At 35.3% G+C, this 14,465-nt stretch overlaps 1 protein-coding gene across 1 annotated transcript in view; it reads right to left on the reverse strand.

Moving 5' to 3' along the window:
* Positions 1-14,465, reverse strand: part of PXDN (peroxidasin) — a 60,518-nt gene that overhangs the window by 43,148 nt on the left and 2,905 nt on the right. The window contains exons 2-4 of the mRNA XM_009634254.2: positions 13,706-13,777; positions 12,033-12,104; positions 5,513-5,584 (exon numbers count right to left, since the gene is read on the reverse strand). Coding sequence (XP_009632549.1) covers positions 5,513-5,584; positions 12,033-12,104; positions 13,706-13,777 — 216 coding nt within the window. The remainder of the gene's footprint in view (positions 1-5,512; positions 5,585-12,032; positions 12,105-13,705; positions 13,778-14,465) is intronic.

Consider the following 14,465-nt stretch of genomic DNA (forward strand, 5'->3'; position numbering starts at 1 on the left):
CGAGGTGGGCAGGCGCAGCTCGCCAGGAGCCAGGGCTCTGCTTGCCCACCCCCCCAGCATCAGCAGCATCTGGGAGAGGTCAAGGCAAGTTGAGGATCACTGCAGTGAAAGAGGATGAGAAGAAAAACCAGACACAACTCGAGGGTTTGTAACTTCTTCTGAAGCAGCTTTGATTTGGGAAAAAACTACATACGCTACTTCTTGTGCAGCCAACAGGGACTTTTTCCTTTTTAACTTTGTTAATTCTTCTCACATTTTTATGATTCCTGAGCACCTTGCAAATGTATCTCCTTATCTTCCCAATAAATTAATCTCTTGTACTTCTTTGGCATTGACAAGGCAAGATTTATAGGTACAAGTAATACCTCCTGCTAGAACAACAAATAACGTTGGTAAAAGCAGGCACACTGAGGCACACAACCCCTTCTTCAGGTCCATGGATCAGAGGAGAGATTAGCAAAGAGACAAAAAGAAAGGACACCTCTCTCAGATGGTTTAAGTGATGTATACATCATTAAACTCGAAACAACAGCTCATAACTGCTGTTTAGTATTCAGGACTACTATAATTGAAGATGTAAAGAATACTTTATGTGCCTGAAAACTCATCTTGTTTTTCCAACCAAATTAATTAGTCTAATTAAAACAATACTTCTGTTATAAACCTTGTCTTGTTTACAACCTCAAATCATCACAGATACAACTACAATAATTCAGGCACTGAAGCACATTATAACAGTTAACTTTCCCTCATCAGAAATTATGTTGCCTAAAGTAGCTCAAAAAATCAATCCATGAAAGTCCCATTGGAAAATACTCTTAACTGCTTCATATGACAAGTTTGCTGGGTTTTGCAGGTGTTTAAATTATGACCTCAAAAAAGTCCTGAGCAACTTGTCAGGCAATTTATGAACAGAACAAGGTATTAAATATGTGGACAAAGTAATCAGCTACAAGTGTCATTCTAAAAAAAATAGATGCAGAAACCAGATTGCATTGTAAGTCTATAATAAAAAGAATAAAAAGTCCTTGGCTTTATGACCTACACTTTAATCACATTTTATCATTTAGGCATATCCCTTACATTCTTTTCTTCTATGTACCACATTAATGCTTTTTTAAAGGATTTTTAATATTTTAATTAATAGGAGATTTCCTGGACTAGAAATTCATTTTAAAGGTAATCATATTCAGGAAATAATCTCACACTGACATGTCCTTATAGACATCTTTTATGTTCAGAGTATAAAACGCTCTTAGTACTCATCTAGTATGATGTAATGAATGTGATATTAAAAAGACTTCCATAATGGAAATTTAAAGAAATAGCATGCAAGAGTGATTTTTAAATATCCCTGTGTCTTCCTTCTTTAATTCTGAATTCACTGTCGGGGATGAAACAGAAGGAAAGGAAATACCTAAAAGGAAAAAAAAAGTCCCAACCAAACACACCTAGAGGAAGAAAGATTCAAGCTAATAAGCATGGTACAGATTTGCTCTTTGTTATTATTAATCTTGGAGGATGAACATTTACAGTAAAATTCAGTCCCAGTGGCATTTTTCACAGCACTGAAGTTAGGATTATATCTTCTGGAGCGTAACATTTTTGTAGAGGATTACTTTTATCACATATGCCAATTGTTCATTTCTAATAGTATCTCCACATCTTTGGGGAAGTACTTAAAATCCATTAGTTGAGTATAATCTATGTTCTTATGAATATTTAAATAGCATGTTTGTCATTTTGATTATTTGAAAGAGAATGAACAAACACATTTTCCTCACATTTATCAAACAGTTTTCCCTGCCCAGGGGTATGACAAGAAGTTAACAGGCTTAAACCACAAGGAAAGAGATTTAAATAAGACGTTACAGTAACTATATAAAATATTGGAACAGGATACTTAAGAAGAATATGGAATCCTCTCTTTAAAGCCTTTTAAAATAAGGCTAGATAAGTATCTGCTTCCAGCAATCTACGTTTGTTGTCCCCAGCTGATCTTATTTTAGAATAATAAGGATGTACTTCTCAAAGCCCCTTTCATACCTTTTGGGTTGGTTTGTTTGTTTGTCTGTTAATTAATTCTCTTTCATTATTCCTTACCATAGGTATTTTCAGCAGCAATGAGACTTTAATCAGGCTCTGTGTTGAATGTGCATGACTGCTCACATACAGTTATGCAAAAATGAGGAACTCTTTGTTATATAAAACTTTATAAAATTCATAGCAACATTTCAAAGCTCCTGAAAATTGAATTGAGGGAAATAAAATTAATATAACAAGCTGCATCACTATATGTATGACAATGTTTTTATCTATTAATTTCCCCCAAAATACGTACACGTGTACACAAACTACAGCATAACTCTAATATTAAACAGCTTATAAAGAGCAAAATTAGTGTGTTAATATGGAAGTTAAAAGAAAAGTGTAATTAGTATTCTACTAAGATTAGGTGAAAAGATTATTTAAATAATTTCATTCGTATTTGGGGATCCCAGTAGTTAAGGACTGCAAAGAATACTTTTTGTCCCTGATACATATAGCTCTTAAGCTGAGATCTCAAAAAATATAATAGGTATTTGGAAGAAAAACAGCATACACACATCTGGAAATAGACTGCATTTGGACCTCAAGCTTGGAATGCAGATACAGCAAACTCACGACCTCCCAAGCCAAGTATCTGTGACATTTCAGGTGGGATTCAGTTCTTTGAGCACAGGCAGGCTGTCTAAGCGCAAGCATGTAGAGGCAGCTTTCGCTGCCTTTCGGGTGCTCTGCCTGCCTTCTGGCTGCTACTCTGAAAAAAACGCAAGTTCCCTGCAGCTTTGTGTTGCATTTGCCAGATGCAAACATATGTCTTGCAGATTTAACAGGGTCTAACCTGGTACTAAGCGGCTACTTTTCATCAGCTGACTTTTTCCCTTCATGCCCTGCCATGACTGAAGAGTTAGGTGACGAAATATGTATGGCTCAGTGTGTTTGAGTATCTAAAACTGCCAAGTTTTTTCAGAACTTACTCTAGGACAAGTTTCAAGATCTGGTTCAAAGGTCTTATTCCCTTGGCAGAAATTTCTGAGGAAAAAGATATTTCTACTACATCAGCAGCTAAGAATTCTGCTGTGGAGGTTTAAGAAGGATCCTGCCAGCCACAGTAAATACTTTTTTTTTTTCCTTTCCTTATACATGCAACAGGCCTCCTAAATCAAACTACATTTACAGTTTCTCTCAAAGAACAACAATCAAAAACAACCCCCATGAAAAAACAGAAAAGTGTGTGCTTTGCTGTTCAGTTTTTTTTTAAAAAAGCAACTATCAGTTTCATTCTGCTTCATTAGTAGGTATTAGTATTCGTAGAAGAGTAGAAGAATTACTACGAATCAAGCCTTCCCAAGATGTGGGCCACAGCATCTACTTCTGAGAACTCTGATGAGCACTGAAAAGAGTATTTGGCTGAGCCAACACATCCAGGAGCAGAACGTGTTTGATGACTTGAGGCCACAGAAGCCTCAAATGCGGAAACATCAACTGCGTAATCGATACAGTCCTGAACTGAAGTTAAGAGGACTTGGGAACCTGTTCACAAAGACTAACTTTTGCTTGCAAACACAGAGAATGTGATGAAGCAGACCCTGTAGAGTCAGAACCTGGTTTTATGCTAACGATGCATAAACGACAAATGTCTCATAAACTCTAAATCTCAATGAATCCCCTCCATTAAATTTATTTCCAGGCCTGCCACTGGCTTCCTGTGCTCCCATTTTCCCACCTGGCGAGCCTTCTTTTTAAGATCTAAGAGCTCTAAAAGAAGTGAACTTTCTGATGTGCACCCGGCAGGGCCAACCCTCCCCGGCGATCACCAGGCCAGCTGTAGGTATGGCTTGTGGCAACCGGTGACACCATGCAAGGACAGTCACTGAGCGATGACTGTGCCAGGCTCTGTTTCCTATTTCCCAGCTAAAGATGAGACTCAACCCTTGTTTAAAACATAATTTCATACAGAATTATGTTGATGTCTCAAGTTAGAGCTTAAGCTGATGCAGTGTGATATCACTGCAGGCAGAGAGACTTAACTGCAACCTAGTGGCAAAGTACATTCAGAAGGTGTTAATATTCCAAAGTGATTTATGTTTTTCAGTCATAACATAGATCAACAGGAAAAAGCACAAAAGAAAAAAAGGACAACTGTTGCCACTTTCAGCGTATCAGGCTCATGGCTTGTGGAAGAATATTATTTTTGAAGAATTAGTATTTCAATAAATGGGCCTCTATGTTTAAAGTTCTACATAGAAAATAAGAAATGCTATTAGCATGCAAGTAAGCCCTACCAGTTGCTGTCAATATGCTGCAGTAATCACTTCTAGAGTAGGAGGAAGAGGAAGAGAAAGGCATTAAGGAAACAAATGACATATTTATAAATGTTTTATAATTATCACTTTTGTTTTGTATACAAGCTCTTCCTTCAAAAGGCATCTATTGCTCTCTGAAATGAGCTTGTATGATTTTGTACCCATCTGAAGTGTCATTTGATTTCAGTTACACACTGTGTCCACTAATACCTACCAGAGGTTTATAGTAACAAGGAAACTGGTACATATAGAAAATGTGTAATACACTGATAACTGTCAGGAGTTTCAAAATTTATGTTGGTCCTAGAAGAAATGTTCAGCCCTCAAAATTTACATGCTGCAAAACTCATTCGTTTAGTACTGTTACTTGGCAGTCAAACTGTAAATAGCTACGCATTTATAGCTCTTTCTGTGTTTCTAAACATTACCACAATACATGTATAGCAATGCTTTCTGATTATAAAATGAAATATAGTTAAACTTAATGGAATCGATACAATTGTTTTTGCTAATGACTGCATTTTTTCATTCTTTTTCAATAGAAATTATTCTTCGGTCATTATACAGGAAAAGGAGTAGGATTGTAATCAATCTTCCTAGAAGACATTACTGAAACGTACATTAAAAACAATAAACTTTCTTACTTTTTAAACATCTGTATATGGCAATGATTAACACATATCAGTAATAGTAAGGTTTTAATTTTAAAATCTCCTCTTGTTTTAAAATATAACAAAAGTGGTTAAAGTTCAAGAGACTAATTCAGCTTTAGTTATGCTGGCATAAACAAAGTAAACGCTGCAGTCAAAGGAATTGCAATGTTATAAAACCTACAGAAATGAAATCAGAATCTCTTTCTATGCAATACACATTAGTTTTCAACATTTTCCACAATAATGCTTCTTCTTCATCAAAGCTATGTAACAATGTATAGGGACACCAGAAATACAAATCACAAATAAAAGACGAACATAGAAATGAGGAATTTGACACAGAGATTGATTTTGGTTTTCCACATGCAAATGATTATGGGGCTCTCTGCCTAACAACCCAGGGAGTGCAGACATGCAGAGCATGCAGGCAGGAGGTAGGGATCAAGGCGTGCACTTCTCCTCTGCAGGGGAACCATGGAGATGACAGCACAGAAGAGAAAAGGCACTTACAGTTGTTCTAGAGAGGCAAGTCCTTTAAATGCTTGCCTGTCAATTGACTGGATTTCATTCTTGTACAAATAGCTGAAACAAGAAACAATCAGTAATATTAGTACACAAACAAGAGCTACATGAAGGTGGAAAAGAAGAATTAAGTTGACACATGAAGACAGTTTTTCAACTACATATTAGAAAAAAAAATACAAAACAAAAACTAAACACATACACATAAAAATACTTTGTCATTGAGATTTCATCCCAAACGTTTGCCAGGAAAGATAAATCTGGGGCCTTGTAGGCCCTGAGGCTGTCGCCCGGGTGTTTTGGGCTGCCTGGTGCTCACTGTTATTACTTACTGTATCTTTGCCCCTCAGTTTCTTGGTGGGCTTGCCAAAAGTCAAAATAAATTCAACTTAATGGGACAGAACTGCATCAGAAATGCATTTACCAGAACATACCAGGGATGCCATTGGCCTCTTACTTTCTTTAAAAGATCTCATCTGGATACTGGTACAAATATTCAAATTATGATGGGATTAGTCTTTTTTTACTGGACATGGAGAACAAACAGTGAGAATTTCTATAACTCCGCCTGTGTTACCTTTTGAATATTTACAAAAAAATACAAGTTAGAATATTGGCATTGCATCCATAAAACAGCATTGTGTATTTGTTCCATCACTCTGTGGAAGATGGACATTAGGTCCCCACTGATGCTCTATAATATAAAGAATAAACACATGCAGAGTACCAGTATGCTCACACGTGCTGTCTGTACCTTTTTTACAGAATAAAAACAAATCAGGATGGATCAGTGTATGTGCTCATGTTCATCATGCTTTTAAACAGTAAGGATGGTTTAGTTAGAGGGTGTTGGAGAAAAATCACACAGTTTAGCTTATGACTGCAGTTTCTGCATGGAGGCAGCAAATGAAAATACTGTTGGGGTTCAGGGTCAGCCACTCTCTTTTTGTGTTAGGTTAGGAACAGGTTTGCAGTATGAACTTTCTCACAATTATCTGACAAATGGTTTGAAACTCAGTTAATCAGGCATGGATATCTATGAAAAAGGAATGAAGAGACTTTGGACCATGAATGGCTTTATTAGCAGGCATTTTATTAGTGGTGGTTTTGGCTTTTCTATTACTACAATTTTCAGTAACTTACTGGAAATATTGCAAACTTCTTTTGATGCAACAGATAAAACACTGGCTCTGCTGGAGTTGGTGGCAGTTTTTACGGACTTGACAAAGAGCAACATTTCACAATAGGCCCTAATAAGGAAAAAAGTCGTAGACATCTGATGTTTGCCTCATGACAACTTTGGGGGACGATGTGGAGTAGTATCTTTCCCTTGAGTCTAAATTTAGTTTTCCAATATATTGCTTGCTGAGATTCCAACACATTAATATATACTCAGGTGTGCTTAATTCATAGACATCCATCTGAACAAAAAGCAGAGTTCTTCCAAGAACAGAATAACTAATAAGCAAAAATTTGTGATTTTTTTTTAAATGCTCAAAATTCTGAACACATTAAACTGGAAAACAAAATACCATCATGTGAAATGACTGTAAAAACTTTTAGAATAATTTAAAAGCAAGAGAGAGAATAGGTGCATTGCACATTTTGCATGTGGAATTGGTTTTTATGTGCAAAAAATATCACTTCACAGGTATTCAAATATTAGCAATGCATTTGAGGATCACAGTCATTACAATTTTGTCTCTCCTTAATTTTCCTCTCTGTATGATATTAAATTCCTATCTTATTTTCCAGTGAGAATTTTACATACACTATTTCTTCTCAGTCCTTAGAAAATTTCAAAGACCGAATAGCCAAAGTGTTATTTACATTTCTTAATACACTCTACTTGGCAGTTTAGAAATTCCTCTTATTCCCAAGTCCTAAACTTCTGATCAGACCAGTGAACCAGAGTGGGCTAAGATGCTTTTAATAACCGACCTCTGTTAAGTTCTCTCTTGTGGGTATTTGAAGAACTTCATTCAAGAAGTTTGAATTAATCCAATTTTAAAAAAAAAAAAAAAAAAAAAAAGGTTTCTGAATATCTCTTGTGGGTATTTGAAGAATTTCATTCAAGAAGTTTGAATTAATCCAATTAAAAAAAAAAAAAAAAAAAAAAAAAAGGTTTTACCAGAATCACTGACGTAACTTTTATTTACTTTCTGTAGACAAAGTGGGGCAGAGTTAAGAATAAGGGTGGGTTAGAGGAAGACCGGGATCATGACCTTGTAGTTTTGCAGACTTTTACCACCATACTTGCAGGGAATGGAGTAGCCTTTCATGTCCACTTCTGGAGCTGCTACCAAGCCACTGTGGCAGGATTTTATTTGGAATTCTTTAAAGTGTATCTTTTTCTTTGTTGATCAGAAAACGCTCAAGCTGCAGGACACTCAACTGACCTCAGTCCATCATGTTCCCCCTCCACAGAGAAACCCCAGCAACCCAAGGCTACAAAAACATATGTCCTATCACAGGTGTGTTAACCACACTTTCACTTAGTTGTGTAGAAGTTTCCCTGAGGATATTAACAGAAAGATAAAACAATATATATTTGCCTAATGAAGAGAGAGATGACAGAATACAAAATACAACTAAGTAGCAATCACAAGAAGTATTTATGTCTTTCTAAAATGTTACCGTGTCCAACAAGTGAAACTTTGCAAATACTGCATTAAAAAAAAAAATTCCAAGTTTTTTCCCAGTCACATTAGCAGAAAACTGATTTAAAGGATAATTAGGGACAAAGTAATTTATCATTTGATTTACCTAAAACCTCTATTACACAACTGAAGCATTAGACTTTTTCAAAGCCTGAATAACCAGTGGATTAAGATGACAAGGGATATACTCTAAGACATTAAATTATTTTCTGGCAACTACTGTTTTCAGAAGAGTTAAAGAAAAAAAGCTCTTTCCAGAAATGCAAGCAAGGCTGATAGAAGCCAGAGGTACTGGTCATACACTTGGGAAATGAACAAAAAAATAGGTGACCAGTTACCAGAAAATTAGAAAAAAGTAGTTTTAATTAAAAAGTTTGATAGATCCCCTATGAGGATAATTTTGGGGTTTTATAGACTGTCTTGCAAGTCATGTGATTTAAGGAAAGCAAGATCTAGTGATATTTGTTTGGAACAAGAGAAAAAAAAATGTTCAAAGTAATGGCAGTATTAGGCAGTGTAGAGCAAAACCTGTCAAGTAAAGACAGATTTATACAGAAACATAAAAGAGACAGTTGGTGGAATCAGCAATGTGAGTTGCAAAGAAATGAGATCTGGAATCACAGGAGGTATTCAAAAGGAAAAGTAACATGACCACGACAGCAACGGTGGCAAAAAGCACAGAAGGAAATGTGACCTAATCCCATTTCTGGAAAGGTGAGGTGAGCAGCTCTGCACTTTGGCAAACCTACACTGTATCTTCTACCATTCTTATTTCATTCACCAAATGCAAAAGGAATCTTGTATGTTCCCTTTTAATATTTCCAGAACTGATACATTTCATACAGTCTTAATTTCTATTTATGATTTGCTTATCACACTGTTGCCATGTCTGATTCCTCACCTCTCCATTCTTACTAAGTGAACATCTCAGTGTTGTTGCTGAAATAATTTTCATTCTCCATTTTTATTTCCTTCACGTCCTTCACACTCTTTATCTGGACAGCTATTTGTAATCGCTAATCTGTATTTTATATTTTTCCATCTCCTCCCTAAATTCTTTCTTTTTATCTTAACCTCATTTTTTCCACTGCCAATTGCAAATCTTCTAATATCCTACATGTTAAAACTGTAATACGTCTCTATCTTCAGTTCCCAATTATCTTCTGTCTCGGAGAATAAACTGTTGGCTTTCAGGATTGGGAAGGATTATCCTACTAAGTTTCCACAAATCTGCTTGCATCTATATTATAAGGCTGGGAAGCTTTTCTTTCTCATCTTTCTGTACTACCACCTCTAGTCAGTAAGCTGAAAAACTCACAGGAATTCAATTCAATATATTCAGTGTACCATATACATCATGTATACATATACATATACATCTTGTATTGGGAGCACCAAATCACAGACAAGTTACCAATTATTTTGCTCATATGAAGACAACTTTTCAAGTCTATTTTAGGCAGGACTGTTTACATTATCCTTTGCAGAAGGGGGAACATAAGACCAAAGAAATTATACAGAATCACTGAAGTGCAGAAAGAAACTACATTATGGATGGAGTCCAAGCTACTAATGCCTTTCTGATCCTTATTAAAGAACCACATTGCCAACACTAAGGTATCTGAAATAAGACAGACAGGCAGAAAGGCAGAAAGAAAAATTATCCTCTTGGTTTCATAGCAAAATAATAATGGCATCTATTTCTTTACAACTTTTAGTATATGTATCCAAAGACAAATTATTACCACAAACAGCACTGCAAGATCACGCAAAACTGCTGTCAAAATTTCAATTACATAAAGAACAAGAAAACAAATAATCCTAAAAACTAAGATTCAAAAATCATAAGTGCATAATTTTCTTTTTATAATGTAAGAATCAACTTTCACAGTAATGAATGATTTTAATGCATAAAAAACTCTGAATATATTATTACTCTGTCAAAATTTGTTCTCCAGACAGACAATTCTGAAAACATATACACCTCATAAATCTCTTAAGCTCAATTTCAGAAACAAACAGTACAAAGAAGCATTTGAAAATCCCAGGGCTTGAGAAAATGAAATAGGACAGTAGCAGTTAGGTTTACAAATATCCATAGGATCAGCCCATTCAAAGCCTCAAATATTCCAGATGATTTTGCTATATAGTATTCAGTTCTGAACAGTATTTTTTACTTTTAATAAATAATACAGTTTCCACCCCCCTTGTTTTCTACTTCAGTTTGGAGCAGAAATTGTATTGATATCTGACCAGTACTAGCATTTGCATAACTTTAGGGCTGTACAATTTAAGTCTAAACATTTATATCACAGCCATTGAAATAGGCAAAGAGATCTTATAGTCTATTTTAGCAAAACAGGATGGTTTTAAAGTAGAGCTCTCTGCAGTTGAATGAACTACCACATTGAACTTTATATTAAAATTTTCCAGGGAACAAGATGAAAAGGAAAATATCTTCCTCTCAACAATACAGATATAGATAAACATTACTACATGTATATGAAAACAAACAAATGATAGTTCAGTTCTCTCTTTTCACTCTTCTGTTGAACTAAACAGAGTGCGTAGTTGAGTTTCATCTCAGGTTTACTACAGCTAGGCAAAGGCAAGCATGTGAAAATAAAGAACTAGTAAGAACCAAGCAGCATTTCTGCACAGTTGCTGACTATAGAAAGAAGCTTAGCCATCCTCAATTAGTAGACCTTACATACTGCATTACCAGATCCACTATACAACACAATGTATAACAAACACAATCATCATGGACTTTAACAATTCATTGGAGATAGTCTGTTCAGTATTCTTTTTTCTCCAGTTGTATATAGTTTAAAGAATTTTATTACTGAAAGCCAATACACATAAAAATGAGACCGTTAAATGTAATCAAACACAGGATGGAAAACCAGATAATGGGTCTGCACAAATTCCTGTGATTTTTATTTCCCTCCCTTTTCCCACCTCCTTAGAGCTATTCAGGATGCATTCTTGAAAACTAGCTAGGAAATTAAGTTTCAGAATTGTTTCCAAAACAATGAAATCTCAAAGTGACCATTTTTTTTCTGCACAGTACTCAAGCAATGATCAATACTCCAAGACAATAGAGTGAAACTTTTCTATGTGACACTATGTAAGATGGACTCCAGAGACTAGAGCTGAGAAGCCATTACAACTTACTATTCAACTTAGGTCTTTTTTGCAGATGAAAATAACAAATTTTGATGCCTTTTGTTCATTCGGACAATTAATATACTTGGTATGTTTGTTCAAAATAGGAGTTATTATTAAAATACACAGTTGTCTGAAGACACAGACCTTACGGCCAATCATACAGGTACTGTTCTATTTTGTGTTTGACTTGATTTTTCTCTTACAAATTTACACTGCATCCAGTGAATAATTTAGTAGTTAAAAAGCTTATATAAGTTACAAACTTCTGTAAACACAAATCTTGGACTAGCTGCTTTTAAACCACTTTTCAAAACACAAACTTAAAAAGTACTGGTATGAACTTGCGTATTTCAGTGAACCTTTAAAGAGGTGACCTCCTAAACCTTTAAACATATCCCTTTTTAAGTTACCTTTTAAGTTGCATATAGTAAACAGCAACTATTAAGTCCTTTAAAATCTACTGCCTACAGATATCACAGTCTTATATTAGCAAATCTCAAAGCATGAACTTATAGAAACACAGATTCACAGTTACCCCCCCCCATAAATTAATTTGACAGATTTTCAAAGCAGCAGAGAGTGAGTCAGACTGAAACACAATCTGAGATTAAAACACTTTCCTATTGAAGAAGTTCAATTACATATTGATGCAAAAAAACAACATTCAATTAACTTACAGATATTTCAGATTTTCAAGGTCCTCAAATGCACCACTAGGTATTCTTTTAATTTGATTGTTGTTTAAAAGCCTATAAAAGAAAAACATCTGTTTATGTTAACAGACATGAACAGTTAGAAAAAAACCAAAATGGGTAACAGCAGATCTAAATGTAGCATTAAAAGGAAAACATAAAAAAATAACAAAACAAAAAGGTTTTTCCCTAGAAGTAACTGTTAGAAGAGAAGTAGTGACATGCTTACAGTTGCTCAGTCACTACCTTGCAGGAGAAAACTAAAAAAAAATTAGACATAAAAAATTTAAAGACTCCAAAAACTGAAACTATGTGACTTTCTGTGGGAATCTGAGATGAAGATGAAGCAAAAAAAAAAACCACCATCCTGGTCCCAAGTCAACACAGAGAGTTGAAATTGGTAAAATTGACATTAACAAAGTTTTGCCATTACAGGTGCACTGAAGTGACTTTTTCCACATGTTCCTTAGTGATATTCTGTGTATTGGGCCCTTCACGTCATAAAGGAACACAACTGTCTGTATTCACAGATTTGCACTTATCTCTCTTGCAGTGGTTTTATGAAGAGAAGGGAACCCAAACTTAATGAATCCTGTCTTTATTTGGGACTTGTGGATCTCAGATCAGTGATTTGAACAGATGAAACTTGAGGCTGGATTATCTGACAAAAACTGTAATTTAAAACTGGGGATCAACTGCAAACAGAGGTATGATCAAAGGTGACTGGGAGTAGGGACAGCTAGTAAAAACATCTTGGTGGCACAAATTCGGGCAATATACTTTTTGGGGAAAGTCCTATCATTTCTTCTGGTATGAATATACAGTACAAGATGTCTCAATACATTTTTGTCATGTGCTTGCAGGATAAATAGATAGTAATGATCCAAAGCCCACCAGTATCACTGTATTCTATTTCAGTTCATGCACTACTTGTGTTCTAGAAAACAGTCAAATTTGCAATCATAAATTGCATACATTTAAAAGTAAGAACAACTATCCACCGTAATTCCTCCTCATGTCTGCTGACAGAGTAGAAAAACATGCATGCATCTGTTCAAAAGTGATGTTTGAAGGAACGACAAACTATAATATGCATACTATCGGCATTATGGGTTTGTAAAAAGTCTTCTAGAAAACATGGTCTTCTCTTCACAAACGTAGATGGTAACAGAGACATCTTTAAAAGGAAGGTCAGTAAGAATAAAAACCTTCCAACTTCTGGCAGTCCTGGCGAGCACATTAGAATAGGAAATTTCAAAACGTTATAGAGTCTGTCAAATATTTTGTAACTGCAACACATTTTCACATCTGAGCCTTTGAACAGCTTTGTTGTAACTCCATGGTTTATTATACTCCACCAAAGTAATTTAGCACGATTTGGAAAAAAATACATAGTAAAGTTCTGTATTTTTCATCTTTCCAATTAAAGAATGTTAATAAAACAGGATGTAAATAACTTCCTTTTTAGTTTAATAGGCATATACCTGGTTTTCTTTCAAACACTTTAGGCCTAAACCTAGCTCTCTCACCTGGTTTAATGCTACAGCTGAAATCTGTGAGACTACTTAGTTTTGAAAAGTGAGCAAATTTGGCACATGATCAAATTAATCATACTAAATCAAAAGAGGAAAAGGCCTTAGGGTTAAAAAAGAACTTACAGTGTATTCAGGTTTTTAAGCCGTCTAAACTCTCCAGGCTGGATTTCTTTAATCCTATTAAATCTTAGGTCTCTGTAGAATAAAGAAAAAGAAACATGTTATAAAAAAAAAAAAAAATCCATATTTTTTCATATGAAAAACTGAACTAAGTAAGAGTCTTTTGTGACTACCATGACCAGCCTCGGTCCATAAACTATAGCTTTTGACCAAAGGAGAAGGTAAAACAAATCCAAACACCGCTTGACAAGTTTAAGCAGAGGATTGACCAAATCCAGCCTCAGCAGTCAATGCTGAGGGTTGTATCTCAGTTGAACGGGTGCTCATGAAGGATGTTCTCTTCCTCAGTGAAGCATCTTGTAACTGGATGTTGAATTGCACTTCACTAAACTGAACTGTCTTCATATTTTACAAGTTGCTTGCTAATAATACAGTGAAACAGATAGAGAAAAACTGGGATCAGAAAAAAGCTCAGGAAAACAGATAGTTTTCAAGACTTTTAAGTTACTCCATTCTTCTGTTTCGGTGCCTTATGTTTGCCTGCTTTTAAAACCTGTAAATCCAGCTGCATGAAGCTATTGGTTTTCTTATTTAATTTTACTTTGTCTTACATTTTTATATATTTTTACCATCTTCAATTTCCTCTTATATCCATAGCTTAGTGAGAACTTGTCCGAGAAGAGGGAAAGTCCAATTTCTCAAGCAAGCAGGGACAGGGAGTGAGGTGGCCGTGGCACGTGGATGGGGGGAAATGCCATGGCTG

The sequence above is a fragment of the Egretta garzetta genome, unplaced genomic scaffold (assembly GCF_000687185.1).
Source record: "Egretta garzetta isolate BGI_Z169 unplaced genomic scaffold, ASM68718v1 scaffold62, whole genome shotgun sequence".
NCBI lineage: Eukaryota > Metazoa > Chordata > Aves > Pelecaniformes > Ardeidae > Egretta > Egretta garzetta.